This window comes from Cryptomeria japonica, chromosome 2 (assembly GCF_030272615.1).
Source record: "Cryptomeria japonica chromosome 2, Sugi_1.0, whole genome shotgun sequence".
NCBI classification, from domain to species: domain Eukaryota; kingdom Viridiplantae; phylum Streptophyta; class Pinopsida; order Cupressales; family Cupressaceae; genus Cryptomeria; species Cryptomeria japonica.
The window spans coordinates 584,185,520-584,203,956 of NC_081406.1; the positions used below are offsets into that span (position 1 = coordinate 584,185,520).

The following is an 18,437-nucleotide window of genomic DNA, read 5'->3' on the forward strand; positions in this document are numbered from 1 at the left end:
GGTGAAAATTAATAGACCTGTGTTTTTATTCACTTCTACATCCACCATTTCCTGAATAGCTAATGATCATCAATATACAAGCATTAGTCGCCATCCATAGGAGCCTTGTGATCCATTGAATTTTTGCTGTTAGAAGAAAGTATTTCTAGATTGAAACTAGAACAAAACCAGATTTATGTTTCCATTAAAAATCTCATTTGTAAGTAAATGATGATTTTAGAAAATACCTAAATACTTGATCATGATAACTCCTGCATCATTCAAGACATTGGGTTAGGGAGTGGTCAAAAGTGATCCTTTTGAATCCATGCCTTGCAAACTTCCTTTTTCTTCAACCGGGGCACCTTTTGGTGACATCTGGTTTTACTTTCATTTTTTGAATTGCTTGTCTTGGAAATCAAGGCTTCAATACAGCGAGGCCTTTTGATTTTTTCTGGAAAGCTTGCATTTGGTTATTGTTTTTGAGGAATCAATTGTTGATGGAAAATGCATTTCACCAGAGTTTGGTTGTTGAATTCACCTGATTAAGTTATAGCATTTGTTTCTTTGGTACATTAATACTTCCAATTGAAAGATATTTATGTTCGAGAGAGTTTTGTGATTTTGAGTTACTTCCCTTGTGTTTATTATGGTTGCCTTTTGAATGCATATGACCTCGAATTCGTCTTTAATATGTGAGACTTTTCCTTTGTGACTGCACAATTGATTCTCTCTGGGAAGGTCAATTGATTGTTGGTGGAGTTCTTTAGCATTTGTAGCCCCTAATCTTTTTAGGTAGTTTGTCTCTCAAGACAATGCTCCATTTTGTTGCTGGAGTTACTGGTTTCAACTTTCAACAAACCCTTGCTGCATAGCCATGATCATGACGTATTCTTCATCTAAATGGAATCATCCTATGGTCTTTTTGTAAACCATGGCCCTTCTTGGATAACATGCTTCTCTTATCTTGTGATGACTATTGCTATAAAGTCTATAAAATAGCCTTTGGCATCTTTAGGTGAACTTGTGTTCCACAGTTTTTTGGGCATGCTGGTATAAACTAGACTAAATTCTGTCTGAAAACTACGCTGAGCTTTTGTTACGCTAAAAATCTTAAGTTAGGAGAGTGAGGGCAGAAGCAGCCTCATATTAACTCTGGCCTGAGAAACAATTGCTATTGAAGAAAATGGTCAAAGAACCGTGAAACAATGCAGTGCTTATATACTTAATGTTCCAATTATATATTTGCTTGGCCCATGTCTCTTTAGGCATTTAGCTCATCATCCACTGGTGAGATCAGCTATCAGAAGTCACCTTGCATGTCCAACAAGTCAATGTACCGAATGATACTTTGAATTCAAACACAATTATTTATATAGCAGTAGGTTCCAAGGCAGTTAACATCTTACATAAACCTTCATATATTTATCTAAAACAATTTTTCCTTCTTGTAATAATTATTTTCCTATATTGTTTCTTATATAAAATGATAACCATAAAATTGGTCATCGGCTAGCTGATTTAGGAAAAAAGCCATCATTTTTATGTCTAATATGACCATCTGATTTCACACTGCTTATTGTTTTTTGGAAATTATAATATGAGGTGTAGTATAATGTTTCTTAATTCAAAATGGGTCTGACAAATTTCACTATTTTGAAATTCCAAAAAACCTTTGTATAAGTTCAACAACAGAAACTTGGAAAACAATTATAATTCCAACTGCGCCGAACTTTTTTAACCTTCCATTTGTATACCAAAAGATACTTGTCAAAAAGCATGACAAATAACAGGGTTCAAACATCCAATCTCAGATCACACAAAAGAAAAACAAATTCAACAGTAAGTCTCCTGTAGCACACCACCCAAACATAGCTTATTCTTTCACCTGCTATAGATTACATCTTTAAGAAAAAACAAATCTGGGTACTGTGAATCAGTGAAAATGATGGAAAACAAGCAAATGTTTTGTCTGGAAAGACCTGCTAATGTTTGAATTTTATTTTAACCTCAGATAATTTATTGGTGCAGATAACCTAGTTCCCAGAATACTTTTGAGATGGGAAGAGCATGCAAAATTAGGACTAGTGCTCTGAATAAGCACCAAGAAATTATTTGTAAGAGAAATAACAGTTTCCTAACTGATTTGAATTTTAGTATATTTGAATAATTTTTCACTTCTTGATTCAGGAAACTTTCCCTTTCCAGTAAACGAGGGAATACCTGAAAGAACATATTTTAAATAATGAAGTCAAAGGCCTTTCCTATTTATAAATGAATGATGATCACCAGATTTTCACCAGATTTTCGGCACAAGTTGAAAAATAAAAAAATCTGTTCAATGTTTACATTTGGATGGTAACAAACATAGCTGAAAACTTCAAAATTCCTTCAGAAAAGAACATCATTAGTTTCATATGTCATAATAGGACAATCAATCTTACTTTGATTGTGTTGAAACCACCTCTTTTGAAGAAGCCTCTATATCTGAGGATTGCATTTCTATCAGCTTTTCTTCTTCATTTGTAGTAGAGTCAGAAGCATTAGGACGAGGCTTAGTAGTTGACTGTTGATAAAGAACTCCTCCAACCATGCATATTAACAGCCCAATTGTTCCTACAAGTGTTGCATGGTTCTCCCATATGACGAGATTTATTACAACAGTAAGAAGCTTATTCACAATGCCTAAAACTGTAAAACCTGTGGCAGATATGCTCTTGCGACAGGAAAATCCGAAAAATGAAATTGACAATCCAAACAAACAGGAAAGCCCAACTGGTAACAATACTTCTAAAGAATACCAATTGGATTCTTCTGAACTGTCATGCTTCAACTTCTTCAACTCACCCATGATAAGTAGCTCCAATGGGAAGAGAAGAAAAGCTTCCAGGTTATTATATAGCACCAAACCCCAAGTATTAAGCCCAATTGTCATGACAACATGCTTTATATAGACAAAATCTATCGACATACTTACCAAGTATGCCAAGGCCCAACTATATGCCATAACGGTGAAATGATAATCTGTTATAACATATAGCACACCACCTCCAAAAATAATAGCTAATGAGGTCCATGTTTTGACAGTGGGCCAGGGCTGCTTCAAGTACAAAGTTTCACCAATAGCAACAAAGATAGGGACAGCAGAACGAAATACAATGAATGTGTCAACATTTGCATGAAGCAGCAACTCGCTATTTGTAAATAGAGACAGATAGAATATTAAGGCAGCAGGTAGAAATCTCCACATTGTACTTAGGTCAAGTTTATCATGCTGCAAATATTTTAGCTGACCAAGGATAAGGACTGCCATAAAACTTGTCAAATATTGCAAAGCTGTCAAAGCTCCTGGGTATGGAAATTTCATAATTGCCCATTTGTTGATAATGGATAACAAAGAAGCAGAAATGCAATACCCAGCTGCAATTCCATAAACAGAAGCTTCTTGCCAAAGAGTTTGAATTTTTGCATGCCATGGATTCTCAAGTTCTTTACAGGGTTCTGTATCCTTTTCTCCTCTCTCATCTACCTTGCCCTCAGGCAATGGTGAAGACATCTGCAAAACAAGCATTCAACAATATCCCATCAACCAAAAGATCCACTGTTAGTGAAAAGCTAAGAAACTTCCAGTGAATTGGCTAATATAAATATTCCACTAGATATGGGAACCAATAAAACCTCTAGAATAAGCATATGATGACAATATTATGGGCATAGTTTTCCTGTCTCACAAAAAGTCATATGACATCTTAAACCTGCAAACTATCCTTACTATTCATTGAAGTTTATTTACCAATGATCATAGTGAATAAAGGAATCAAAGCTTAGTAATGCATGGAAGCCAAATGTAAGAAACGTTCACTGCCCTAGAGACTGACACATATTTATAACATCACAAATACTTTCCCAACCTGTAATAAGATTTACAACTAGCATCATGATTGATACAATCCAGAGATGGAATCTGGCAAGAAATTCAAAAACAGAACTTTAAGAGTACGAATAGAGATTTGCTCAGAATATAAGGTTGAATAAAAAATATAGAATGTGTACATGAGAAAAAATCATATCATTGGATCTCATATTGTTGAACTACACACCTTGTAAGTTGTAACAATGCAAGGGAACCAAATGTAAGAAATGCTTATGAGTAATAACTTATAGTACTGCTATAGTGAGATTTACACTCTGTGAGATTTACACTGTTGAGAAAGAATTAAGTCCTTGGATTCCTTATTGTTGAACCACAATTGGTAGCTTCAAGGAATTTAGTACAAAGGAATCATAAAGTTTGAATGCCAACCACCTAATATGGTAGTTAACATTATATTATTAAAAAACGTAATCATATAAAACATAACATAAATTGATAAAATTGAAAATAACAAACTCTAACAGAGGATTGGCCATCAATTTGCACCCTGCTTAGAATCAAATTGTTCTCAATTTGTGCTATAGATGGAGTCTGGAAATATTAATGCTCAATATTGATTGAGAGATCCACAAAACTTGCAAAGAAAAGCTTCCTCTTCTGCTTATAAAGTGTGTTGCAGTCTGCTTTCATGCAGTGGTCCTGTCCTAGTATCCAATAGCATACACTCTAGAAATGTAGGCAGGAGATCTAGAATAACATCCTTGGGACACATAACACGCAAATTATCTCCTCCATATGTGACAGCTGTCCAAGTAAATGTCTATATTAGCCATAAGAGGCATTTAGTCCAATTTCCTACAGAATGATACTCAGACTGTACCTAATAGCCAATAGGTTACATTTTTCATTACCACTGTCAAAAGTGGTTAAGGAATTAGCAGTCCTTATTCAACATGACAGCAGCATAAACTGAAGTGTTCCAAACTTGCTAAAAGAACAATTCCAGAATGCATCAACTATCTTGCTATAGGGAATGAAGAGGCAGCTGCTCATAAAATCCACCAAAATAGATTTAGCCAGCCAAAGTAGCAATGATCAAGATCTTATAGAAGCCAAGCTCCTATTTGGAATGCCTGAACTCACTACACAAATAACACCTTCACATCAATTATCCTGAATGCTCTTCTACATGGATGAGCAATAGAAATATCACTAGAGATGTTGAAGAATCTTGTAGGTTTGAAGGGGTCCATCCCATATGAGGAGAAACAGGTCTCTTTGAACAAATGGTTTAGAACATCATCTGTTATGCACAAGAGATTCAGCTTATACAAAATTCAATCTTGGAGAATAGAATATGGAAAAGTCGCCTGAGTGACAATGGCTAATGCAAAGCTGAGATAATGGTTCTAATCTGTGAGTCAGAAGGATTAAGCAATTTAACCCTGATTATTATTAATTACTTCATTCTAAATCTAAGGTGCTAGTAAATCAGTTGCTGCAGTTGACATCTTCATACCGATAAATGAACATGCTTAAAGGAAAATTAAGAGTGTTTGCTTGTGGGTTTTAGACTGACAATTGTCAAATTGCAACTATTAATGCTCTATATTCAAGATGATTTCCTTGTCAACAAAGAAGGTCAGTGCTAAAGTAATGGAGTTTAAAACGGATAAAACCACCTAGTGCAGGATGGTGTGATGACCTACTCACTGTAATAAACTTGCCTTCAATCTGAAAAAATTATTCATGCATATGATCTGCTGTACTGGATAGAAGAAAATTAATTATAGAAACCCTAAAACATTTTATAAACTGTCATATTACTCTCAGTTAAACGATGATAATCAATGTTCAGCATTCAACAGTGTTTTACAGGACTTGTAAATCAGATCCAATGACTTAAGTTTAACTCACAGTTGTAAATGATCCCAACCAGATGTGTAGCAGTGACTATTTTAAAACCTTAACTGCCCTTATATGTTAAAAAACACTTTGAAATAATGGCATTGGAAAGAGTTAGGGTTGGCTAGGCAAAAGGGACATGACAGATAGCAATGACAATGACATATAACATCTGAAGGGGATGTTATAAAAAACTTAAGCTTGTTCCAAAGCATGGCTTCCAGACCAGAAAGTTCCGGTAAGAGTTTTCTTATGTCCATCATGACACAGAACATGATCATGTACAGCACTTCCACCATGATTTTTGATATGGTGGCAAATTTGCTTAGGTGATGGTGCTACTGGAATCCACATAAGGTTCTACTTTTCTCAATGAAACCAAAGAGTTTGAGGAACATGAACAATCCAACTTTGATGGACCAGTAGGGCCAGTTTTCAAAGACATTACAGCAATCTATCATACTAGAGAAGTTGGTGATGATCTCAAAGTCATCTTGGGGTTTTCACATGCAAGTGATCCAAATGTTTAGTGCTAGCTATACGAATAGCATATGCTGGCTATAGTAGATCACATTGTTGGTCTTCGGCAGGGATCTCTATGACCAGAATAGTTATGTATTAAGGGGTGTAAAGCGGAAAAATCGAACCCTAGGTGTTCCCCCCCCCCAAGGAGAGAGAAGGGAGGTCACTAGGGTTGACGGTTTTCACTTAGGAGAGACTTTACATTCAAAAGAGGGGTTGAAACCCACAAGATCCAATCCCACACAACGCAAGATTGGATTCTAAATGAGTTTCAAGGGTTAAGACATCAAGGATACCCTCTTTTGTAAAGAATGTAGATAGAATGATTGAACTAGGAATGCATGTAAAGTAAGAAAGATTCGCTTGTAGACAAAGATAGGGACACAGGATGAAGCTACGGACCTGAAATTAGCAGTAAAATGTCGAGACGATGCTGTCCTGCAAATTTGAGCGAAAGTTGACGGGATGATGGCGCCCGGAGTGCACACGGTCCTCCGAAAACTCTGCGAAACGAAGGGGGATCTGTTCGTCTCTGCACAAGGATTCCAGATCTTCAATTACAGCCGCGTACCTGCAACCTACACACAGAAAAGAGAGGACGATTGGGGGGTTAGGGATTAGGGGTTTGCCTTTAGGTCAAACCCCGGTTTTGGAATTAACCAAGAAATGAGAATGCTGTAAATGTAAATGTTTGTAATGTAAACAAGTACTGATACCTTGTTGTAAGAATGTTTGTATTCTTACATGAGAAGGTGTAATGATGTTGTATGTTGTATGTTGTAAGTGATCTCCTCTTCAATGGTTGAATCCTTGTCTTTGAATGCAACACTTAGCCTTGAATGGAGACTTAGAATACTCAATTGCTTGAAGGAATGCTTGAATGCTTGAATGTTTGTATGTTTGAATATCGCTTCCGCGCCTTGCTCTTGCTTACTTCCTTCCTCCCTTTCTAGGAGAGGATAAGTAGTTTATATACTTGTCAATTAGGGTTAGGAGACTGATTTTTCCGACCTTAGGCCGACCTAGAAGCATTGTTTTCCGAATTGCAAACTTAAAGACCCGATGCCCAACAAGAGACCGGGCCCAAAATAGGGCCAGGGACCAGGGCGCTGGGCGCCATGGTCCCACCTCCCGGGATAGCAGGGTGCAAGGAAGATCAGGCCAAGGTGCAGAAATATGCAGTTTTTGATGTCGCAAGCAAGTTTCGGGGTCTCCATTCAGGTTCAACGTTGCGCCGCCATCGTGAAGACCCAAATGCAGTCGAAATTGCAAGTGTCGCAATTTTAGGACGCTACATTTAGCCCCCACTTTAGCGGGAGTATAAGCGTACGCCCATACTTCCGGTAAAGTACAAGGAAACAACATTGAAAAACTTTCAACACGTCAAGGAGGCAAGATACACCAAGCCCCCAGTGGACTAAGGATCTTACGACTTCGATTGACAAAGTAAAAGGGAAGATCACGAGGGAGAACCATGATTGTCAGTAGTAAGGTTCCCTCACTATGAGTCATGCAAGAAAAATACCAAAAGTTTTCAAGGCAAAGCTAAGTTCGCCAAGAAATTTTCAAGTATCTTGAAGAGATATGAACGGGGTGTATGCCCCCCTACGTTAAAGCGATCGCACACGCCTCATCGGGGGTGATTGCTTTAAGGTAGTGATACATATAAGAAATGAGAAGGGAAAGGAGCACGTTATCACAAGGATTTAGCCCCGAAGTGTGAGATAAGCCCAAGGATAATAGACACAAAACACAAAGCACAAGGTGACTTCGCTTTCCTTGGGGTCCGTATTCATGTATATCATATGTATGTATGCATAATTGTTCTTCATTCCCCAATCAAGGAAGGTCACCTAGAAGAAGGGAACACATGTGTCTTTTGAGTCAACATGAGAGAGACCAAAAGAGATCTCAAATGCTTTGCATCGTCCTCAAGTAGACAACACTAAGGACAACAAATAGAAGAATGAGAATAACACATAGAAGAAGTAACAAAAGAGATCAAGAGAGGAGGAGAGAGTCTGCTATGCTAATGAACTAGTCTAGCACGTCATCCACCCCCCGATCTTGCTGATCAATATTTCGGGAAGGCAGGAAACACGCTAGAGGAGGAACATCCAACACAGCAGATGGAGCCATCACAAGATCCAAACAAGGGCTATGTTCATGTTCCAAGCCACGTTGTTCTTGTCTAGGAGCTAGGATAAATGTTTTAGAAAACGCGTTAGATAAATGGTTATCAACATCAACATATTCATATTCACTATCAGAAGAAAGAGGAGTAACATTTTCATCATGAATAACATTTTCATCTATATCATCATCAAGATTTATAAAAATAGGATCTTTAACTCGCACAGGATCAAGACCATCATGCATCTTATGTTTAGGAGATTTTGACTCAATTTTCGGCTGAGGAGAAAATGGAATAATACTAGCTGAAGGTGTTTTTGGGGATTGCAAAGTTTGAGAAGCAGCTGCCTGAGCTCTAAGACGACGCTTTCGTCGGCGTTCACGTGCAGAACGATTTCGTCTAGTCTTAGTAGGAAGTTGAGAAGATTGAGGAGGAGGAATGTTCTCATCCTTATCACTTGGGTGTTTAGGTTGTGGTCTTTTAGGTTGAATAATAGGAGAAGAGGAAGGTCTCTTCTCTCTATAAGAGGAAGGAGGAGGAACTGCTCCATATAAAGGAGGAATATTTGGTTTAGGAAGGAGACCAAGTCCATCATGACGAGGAGGTATAGATCTACTTTTAGGAAGTTTATTAGATATAGACATAGTCACATTCATAGGGATGGGTTGGGAATCTTCTTGAGGAAAGACATTAGTTTTATCTTTCAAAGGAAGAACTTCCTTCTCAAGAATGATAGGAATATCAAGTTTGGGTGTTCTAGGTTCACTTAGAGATAGGATCATATCTTTTTTCCACTTTTGATAAGATTTGAAAAGATGATCACTTCGCGGTGGAAGAGATTGGAATTGTTTAGGCCAAAAATAATCAATAGGAACGCTAGAAGTTCTTTCAGCTGGTTTAAAGAGACTATGATTGACAGTAACAACTTCACCATTATGGGGAAATTTCAAACACTTGTGAATAGGAGAAGCAATAGCTTTCATGGAAGATAGCCAAGGATAGCCTAGCTTCACACGAAATTGTTCGGACAATGGAATAATAGCAAAGCTCACATCAAGAGATTTGTTATGGACCTCAATAGGTAATGTAATAGAACCAATTGTAGGAGAAGAAAATGCATCAAATAATTTCACAACCACATTTGTTTCGTCATAGATCACTTGATTCAATTGCAAAGTAAAAAGAAATTCTTCAGCAATGACATTAACCATGCAAGAAGGATCAATAAGCACTCCACGGCAAGGTGTATTCTTGACTTTTGCAACTATATATAAAGGACCATCAGGTGCCCTGATAGTTTCACTGGAATCAAATGTGATGGAAGGTTCTTTAAGGATTTTCTACTGTTCCACAAAGTTAATCACATTCGGAGTCATAGATACAAGACTATCAGGTGAGAAAAAGGAATCATTAGTCTCAATCACATTAGAGGTATGAGAAGGTAATGGATCAGTAAAAATCTTAAGATTTTGGTTAGGAGGAGCTACAGATGTGTTGCCTTTATCATTCACACCAGAAACAGAGATAGTATTATTATCAATCAAATCTTGAATTTTACCCTTTAAAGCAAAACATTTTTTAGTATCATGCCCAGGTTGACGATGAAATTGACAAAAAGATTTGTTATCAAAATAGGGTGAATTAATCTTTGTAGGATCTATTTGCTTTATAGGAGGGAGGGTAAGCACATTTTGTTCCAATAACTTATCATAATACTATGCAATGATTCATTCAAAGGAGTAAACTTTCTTTCTTTCTTGAAAAACTTAGAAATAGGAGGCACACCTGATGCTGCATTCACATTGTTGTTGATGATGTTTTCATTGAACTTAATGGACTCTTTGTTCGGTTTAAACTTCTCAAATGGTTGTTGACTACTATCACCCTTATCACTCGGAGCCATAGGATTTGCTTGTTCCATTTGACTCACAGTCAGTTGATAATTGTGAAGAGTTGCGCACAACTGTTGGAAAGAAGTAAACTCAGAAAACAGAAGTTTTTCTCTAATATCTTTTTGTAAATTAGAAATAAAAATTCTTTGAATATCATTGTCAGGTACTGGAAAAGAAATTTGAGCATACAAATGCTTATATCTACCAATGAAATCAGTCACTTTTTCTTTAACACCTTGTTTACAATGCATTAAATCAATCAAAGTAACTTTAGGACTTATATTGTTTTGAAATTGTTGAATAAAAGCATTTGCAAGTTGTTCGAAAGAAGTAATAGAATAGGAAGGCAACGAGCAATACCATTGTAGGGCTTTATCTCTTAATGTTCTAGTAAACAGTTTTGCAAGCAACCTTTTGTCATGAGCAAAATCGGTACATATTGTTTGAAAGGTCTTAACATGTGTTAGAGGATCACCCCTACCATTATAAAGCTCCAATTGCGGGATTTCAACATGTTTAGGGGGAATAGCTCGAACAATGTCAAGAGAAAGTGGGCTCGCAACATCAAATGTGGGCACACTAAACTTAGATTGATTCATAGAGGCAATTTGTTGCTGTAAAGAAGAGACAGTTTGTGCAAGATTGTTAATGCTCGCTTCAGTCGAAGAGTTCATATTAGACGTGTTAGATTGTGATGGAGGTATTATGTTATGAAAAGAAGGTATTGATTGAGAGTAAGGTGGCGAGACACTATGATAGTTAGTCATAGGAGATGATTGGAAAGGAGGAACACTACAAGGAGGAATGGAGGGGTTAAATGAATTGCCCCCTTGCGTCATGTTCATTTGTGGAGATGTAATAGGAACACTCATTGAAGGAATGAATGAAGAAGTTGGATTGAATGAAGGAAGAGGGTTGATTGAAGAAGAAGGATTGCCCCCATGACTGGTGATCATAGGTGGAATGTCTTGTATTGAAGTAGTCATTATGTTTGATGTAAAAGTAGGTATACTAGCAATAGGAGTTGTCAAAGGAATAGAATGATTGACTTGAGTAGGAGGTTGTGTATAACCTAAAGTTTCGGCACAACTCTTCATAGACATCACATTCGAATCCACAATGTGTGCAATACTACGTAAAATATCAATTCCATTCTTATCACTTTGAACCATACGTTTTAGACCCTCAATTAATGAAAGAGCTTGACTATCGGGATATTCTTGAGACATCCATCGCTAAAAATCATCAAATTGGTTATCCAATTTCGAAAGTTGTTCTACAGGAACCTCATGGAGAGCTTCTTCATCATTAAGAGGATTAGAGGAATTACCCATGTCCTCGTTAAAAGGGCCATTCAAATTAGGTTCCATCTCCTCGGTAATTAAACCTTGGAAAGACTTAATTCTAAGGCTTCGTCTAACGGGAATAGTGTAAGTAGGGCTTATTGTTGTAAAACTCATGCACAACTTCCAAGAAAGGTAGGCACAATTGAAAATTAGGGCCAAGCACTTAATTTTAATTGTTATCTTGAAAATTAAGATCTTGAATTTTGAATTTATTTTCGAATTTAGAGGTAGCAAATGTCAATAAAATCAGCCAATCTCCTAGATTTAAGCTGTTAAATGCAATCATAACAATCTCCCGAAGTTTCAGAAAAAATGTCGGGGACCGTGGCGAACGGAATGCACACGGTCCTCGCAACTTTTTTCGAAATTTTCAGGGATGCAAGTTATGGTGATTTTAAAGCTAATCTGAAAAAATTGAGTGATTTTATGATCCGTAGATAGGCCAAATTAAAGTTGCAATCTCAAAATTGAACCCTACCAAGATTGTTGGAAAATGCAAAATTTGAATTTGGAAAAAGAGAGGGAAACTGAAATTTTGAATTTTATGATTTTAGAGGGAATACTGAAAGCAATGCAAGCTTTGAAATTTAAAAGTTGACTCGATTTCATGCAAAAATTCAAATTTGAAAGTGGAAATCAAGGTTGTTGCAATTAAACACTTAATTTCAAAAGTCACAAACTACAAGAATTTGAATAAAGCACTGAAATTTCAAATGAACGTCAACACACTTTTCAGATTTAGAACTATAAAAAACACAATTTTAACACAAATTTCAATTTCAACAATTTTTGAATGATTATAAGCCTTTATCCAAGCAATCACTAGACCAACTTTGACTTTAATTTTGAAAGTGTTAGAATTAATGAAATCAGCCAAGATTCTAGATTTTAGCAAAAAAACACAGTAAGATCTAACTCCCGAAATTTCAAAAAAAATGTCGGGGACGATGGCACTCGGGGTGCACACGGTCCTCGCAACTTTTTTCAAAATTTTCAGGGATGAGAGGTATTGTGATTTTGTTGCGGAATCCAAAGTTACAGCCGATTTGGAGGTGTTTTGATCAATGAAATCATCAGTCAAAGGTTGAATCAAGAGGGTTTTAAAAATTAGGGTTTTGACAATTAACCGCTTAATTTTCAGAATTAAAGCACAAATATGAATTGACAATTTGCAATAGAAGGGTAGATCTAAAACAAGCATTAACAATTAAACATTTCACAAGCTCAAAAGGAAAATTTAGGGTTTTTTATGTAATTAACCTCTAAAATTTGCAAAAGATCAAACATGGAAATGTAAATAAGGAAGCAAAAAATTTTCAGATCTAACCATGAATAATCAGAATTAGGATGTTCACGTCGGGTTCACCAAAATGTAAAGCAAAAAAATCGAACCCTAGGTGTTCCCCCCCCCCAAGGAGAGAGAAGGGAGGTCACTAGGGTTGACAGTTTTCACTTAGGAGAGACTTTACATTCAAAAGAGGGGTTGAAACCCACAAGATCCAATCCCACACCACGCAAGATTGGATTCTAAATGAGTTTCAAGGGTTAAGACATCAAGGATACCCTCTTTTGTAAAGAATGTAGATAGAATGATTGAACTAGGAATGCATGTAAAGTAAGAAAGATTCGCTTGTAGACAGAGATAGGGACACGGGATGAAGCTACGGACCTGAAATTAGCAGTAAAATGTCGAGACGATGTTGTCCTGCAAATTTGAGCGAAAGTTGACGAGACGATGGCGCCCGGAGTGCACACGGTCCTCCGAAAAATCCGCGAAACGAAGGGGGATCTGTTCGTCTCTGCACAAGGATTCCAGATCTTCAATTACAGCCGCGTACCTGCAACCTACACACAGAAAAGAGAGGACAATTGGGGGGTTAGGGATTAGGGGTTTGCCTTTAGGTCAAACCCCGGTTTTGGAATTAACCAAGAAATGAGAATGTTGTAAATGTAAATGTTTGTAATGTAAACAAGTACTGATACCTTGTTGTAAGAATGTTTGTATTCTTACATGCGAAGGTGTAATGATGTTGTATGTTGTATGTTGTAAGTGATCTCCTCTTCAATGGTTGAATCCTTGTCTTTGAATGCAACACTTAGCCTTGAATGGAGACTTAGAATACTCAATTGCTTGAAGGAATGCTTGAATGCTTGAATGTTTGTATGTTTGAATATCGCTTCCGCGCCTTGCTCTTGCTTACTTCCTTCCTCCCTTTCTAGGAGAGGATAAGTAGTTTATATACTTGTCAATTAGGGTTAGGAGACTGATTTTTCCGACCTTAGGCCGACCTAGAAGCATTGTTTTCCGAATTGCAAACTTAAAGACCCGATGCCCAACAAGAGACCGGGCCCAAAATAGGGCCAGGGACCAGGGCGCTGGGCGCCATGGTCCTGGGGGACCAGGGCGCTAGGCGCCATGGTCTTGAGGGACCAGGGCGCTGGGTGCCATGGTCCCACCTCCCGGGACAGCAGGGTGCGAGGAGGATCAGGCCAAGGTGCAGAAATATGTAGTTTTTGATGTCGCAAGCAAGTTTCGGGGTCTCCATTCAGGTTCAACGTTGCGCCGCCATCGTGAAGACCCAAATGCAGTCGAAATTGCAAGTGCCGCAATTTTAGGACGCTACAAGGGGTTACCAATTTTGCCAGATCATATTGACTGTAACTGTCTCTCTAGCTAGCTTAGATAAAATCTTGGAAGCACCTTCACATATATATGGTTGATAGGTGCCAATTGATCACCATGCTTAATGTGGGTTATTAAGTCTTAGCTAAATTCTTGGCCAAATATTGGTAACATTGGCTCAAGGGATCTCAAGAGCTAAATGGAGAGTTTTATTAGAGGAACATGCATGCCGGAAATACCATATTCTCTTAAGTGGAAATTGAATGGACTAAATTGATAAGACAGAAGGCTTTTGTTTCTGAAGATGAATTGAAATAAGGCCTGTGATAGAATTGACTGGGGCTTTATTCTCATTGTGTTATATATAATAAAATAATCAATAATAACAATCTTTGTGAGCCTAGGAAATCCTTAGGAACTATAAGCGGGGAATAATCATCAGTAAAATGATCCATTGACTTCATTGGAATAGTGGAACACAACTCAAAGACACATGAAGCAGGTTTCAAGCATCATAAGTTGGAACTTTGAAGAGAAATGGGAATATTTCAGGCTTCTATCTGAACCCACCAGTTGCAGGTGGGCAGTGGTTTCCTCAAGTGAGAAATGGCAGAAGATGCCTAAGAATGTTTCAAATTTCTCTTCCAGTCAGTTTCCAAAGACTCCTGGGATTCCTGACATGACTGTTCTAGTTTATTTAGCATGTGTAAACACTTATAGAGGCAAAAGACAAGGATATGAGTTGAATTGTTTAACTTCCATTCAGAATTCATAGGTTTAAAAGAAAAAAGAACTGAGCTAAGTGCTTACAAGAGCTGTTTTAGAGATCTTAGGGACTGATATAACTTCATTTCAGGCTCGTTGTGTGCACAAGAGGCTAAAGATTGTAATTCCAGTTGAAGATAGTGGAAAGTGGTTGTTTTTTTCACCAATTGCTATAGTTTTCTCCTGGAATTTGGGTTCTCCAGAGTAAATCTGCGTGTCTTCTAATTTGTGGTGTTTATTGCTCTCAAATTCCTTGAATTCTTGTTGTTGATTTGCTTAGAATGGCAGGTCACCCTTCACTAAGAATCTGTATGTCAATGGCTAGTGTATGGCATAACCATCTGTAGTTTATGGAACAAAGAAAGCTGAAGAAAATGACATGTACAACAATTGTCAAGACAAAGAGAGTATCAATCTGGCATGTACAACAAAAGTCCTTGGATGTTTTTGTCTGCTAAGTCAATTATCAAGCCTATAATTGAGAATGCTACTTGGAAAGTGCCAATTATGCACTAAAATTCCCTCAATAAAGAATACTTCTGGTGATAGGATTCTATTTCTCTGTGATTTAGAATTCCTGATTTCTGAGTAACTTGATCTCCAGTTTTGAAGAAAATTTGGACAGTGGAGACTTGGATCTTATCACTGGAGTCTAGAGGAATTTAAGCATGGGTTAGGCATTCACTGCAGACTGCAGTAGTATTAGGTGCTTTCAGAACTCTTCAGATTTGCTTGGTTCCACTCGGACCATTGAGGCCAAAATTTTCTTTAACAAAGATTCATAAGACGCTTTGTCACAACATTGTAAATTTGGATATGTAAAAAGTCTTATACAGCAGAGAAAACAAGTTGTTTCCACCCAAAGGCAAGATTTAAAATTTTAAAGACATTATAAGCTATCTAAGCGATGATTTTGGAATATCAAGAGAGCAAATAGCAGAATGCTAGCCTTAGTTGTTCTAGTATGGAAATAACAGTGGTCTAGGAATCATTTTCATGCAAGATGATATAAACTTAATATCAAGTTTTGTCACAACATTGTAAATTTTGATATGTAAAAAGTCTTATAGAGCAGATATTACAAGTTACTTCCGCCCAAAGACAAGATTTAAAGATGTCAGAAACTATCTAAGCCATGACTTCAGAAGATCAACACAGCAAATAGCAGAATCCTGACCTTATTTGAGCTCTAATAAAGACATTGGAAATAACAGCGGTCTAGGAATCATTTTCATGCCTATATGACATAAACATGTAAGTAATAAAAGGATTCAAGATGAAACGTGGAAATTTTCTCCATGCCGTCAAGAGTTGAACTACTCTAACAATTTTTAATTAAGAAACCAGATTCGCCAACAAACTTATTCCATGCTTATATGGGTCACTAACTCACTATTTCTAAGGTAAAATGAGGACACTTCTTATTTAATTGGCATGCATGCTTAAGAAATCCGTATCTGGGAAAACAGCAAAATACAAACGAAACAAAAAATCAAGTTTTGGGATCGAGAGTGAAATAAGCTTTAACCTGAAGAGGTAAACTTGATTTATCCATATTCATGCATCGCTTTAAGAAGGTCACTATTCTTTCCCGAACATACTTGATTCTGCATTGTTAATGTTTGATGGCACAATTTTAAATCTATAGGTGTCTACGAGGAAAAAAAAACTAAAACGTAAAGTTCCAAATTCCAATAAAGAAAATCATCCATAGTGATAATTTGGTATAATCCATCCCGTGGGCCATATTCTAGTGGTAAAGGCAGAAGCAGTCACCATGAAGATGAGTCAGATCATAAAATCTGGATTTCCTCTCATGATCATCTAACCAGATAATTAATGGCACTTTGGCACCATCAAGACAAGGCCAGATGCAAGTCCTAGGTGAATTTTCAAGGTATAGAATCCCCTCAATGTGTGGCTTCTTAGCTGAAATGTTTCTCCAGTTTGGCTATACACAAAAGCACCTACGATATGGAGAGTTTCCACTTTACATAACAAAACCCACCATCAACCTATCACTCACTAGTGCAAAACCCACTATCAACAGAAAGATCCACCAGCCCCCACCCCTTTTCTCTCTCGCTCTGATGTCCAAAAATAAACAAATTTGATCAATAAAGCACTCAGGCTAAGCATAGAAATTGTTTCTGGACTAGATAAGAACTACATTGTACTTGAGAGAAAACCATGTACTTCGCCACCGCCGAAACATACTGCTGAGATCCAGGCCTGGCCTACTAATAAATTGACAGATCGGAGTAGATGGCCAGAAGTCACGGTTTCAAATCCAATGAAGTACTTTGCACCCCACAACCATGCCATAATGCCATGGACAGAGATGTATTCAACATCAAGTATCACAGTGTTTGGTTCAACCTTGGAGTGGGTTTCTAAAGTATTCCTCCACCAGAACATTAAATGGGTTAAGAAGAGAATAAGTTGCGCATGCCTTAGCATTACCCAATTCACCCAAGAAGGCCTACTTACAATGATAGATTTCCACAGTAAAATAATACCCAGTTCTCCTAAGAAAGAACTAAGTACAATGGCAGATTCCCAGAGCATATTCATGGAGTTTCACATAAAGAACTGTGAGTAAACCATTCAGGTAATTGAGCAGAAACATAAAGAACGAAAGTACCTTTTGCAGAACTCCCCTTTAGAGTGACACCTTGTGAGAGGCCCCTGCAAAAGTTCAAAAAACTTGAAAAATCAAATCACAGGAAATGCTTTGTATCTGAGGCATGATTATGATAAATATTGTGGAGCATACCTCTAATTTAACAGATTCGCAAGTTCTGTACTTTAGCAGTAAAGAATGAACCGTACAAAGCTCAACAATGACCATACAACATTTATTCTATACTCGATCTATCCAAAGAACGATTAATCAACAGCTGCTCTCATCTTCAGAATCTTGAGAACAAATCCTGTTCTAACCGAGCTCAATTGCAGTGAACGGTGTAAGCTTTATATTTTCTGCTGTAAAAAATTGTTGTGACACCCGTTTCAACATGCAGATTTTGAGGGCATTACATTAGATTCTCAAAAACATTGGCAAATACTCCCAATTAGAATAATGATTTCTTATAAATAACGTTTGATAAGCGAAATAGCTGGAGACAACAGAGCGATTTTATCTAAGGGCCCTGATTGATGTAGTACACTCGTCGATTATTTCTTCTTATTTTATAGTATTAAAACTAAAAATATTTAAATCGATGAATATTTGATGAGTTGTGACTTGTAGTCTGTCTATTTATTTACTAAAAAGTGAGAGTTATTTTTAAAAAAATAAAAATTAAAAGATTGCTTGTTGTTTAGATTTCATAAGCAGCGTAGTGATTGATGTTATGTGGTTTTTGGCTTGTCTAGTACCTGAAGTTAATTGTCT

At 37.2% G+C, this 18,437-nt stretch overlaps 1 protein-coding gene across 4 annotated transcripts; it reads right to left on the bottom strand.

Annotated features, from left to right (window-relative positions):
• Positions 1–2,225: 2,225 nt before the first annotated feature.
• On the bottom strand, positions 2,226–18,195 carry LOC131051371 (GDP-mannose transporter GONST3). 4 transcript variants are annotated; one of them, XM_057985873.2, is made up of 3 exons: positions 17,817–18,195; positions 17,685–17,728; positions 2,226–3,535 (listed from the first exon to the last, which is right to left on the bottom strand). In XM_057985873.2, the coding sequence occupies exon 3, from the start codon at positions 3,533–3,535 to the stop codon at positions 2,420–2,422; it is 1,116 nt and encodes a 371-aa protein (XP_057841856.1). In that variant the 5' UTR covers positions 17,685–17,728; positions 17,817–18,195; the 3' UTR covers positions 2,226–2,419. The 4 variants fall into 4 exon arrangements, with proteins under 4 accessions (XP_057841856.1, XP_057841846.1, XP_059072730.1 ...); XM_057985863.2 differs by lacking the exons at positions 17,685–17,728; positions 17,817–18,195 and adding an exon at positions 16,569–17,633; XM_059216747.1 differs by lacking the exons at positions 17,685–17,728; positions 17,817–18,195 and adding an exon at positions 10,200–10,372.
• Between the last annotated feature and the right edge of the window lie 242 nt (positions 18,196–18,437).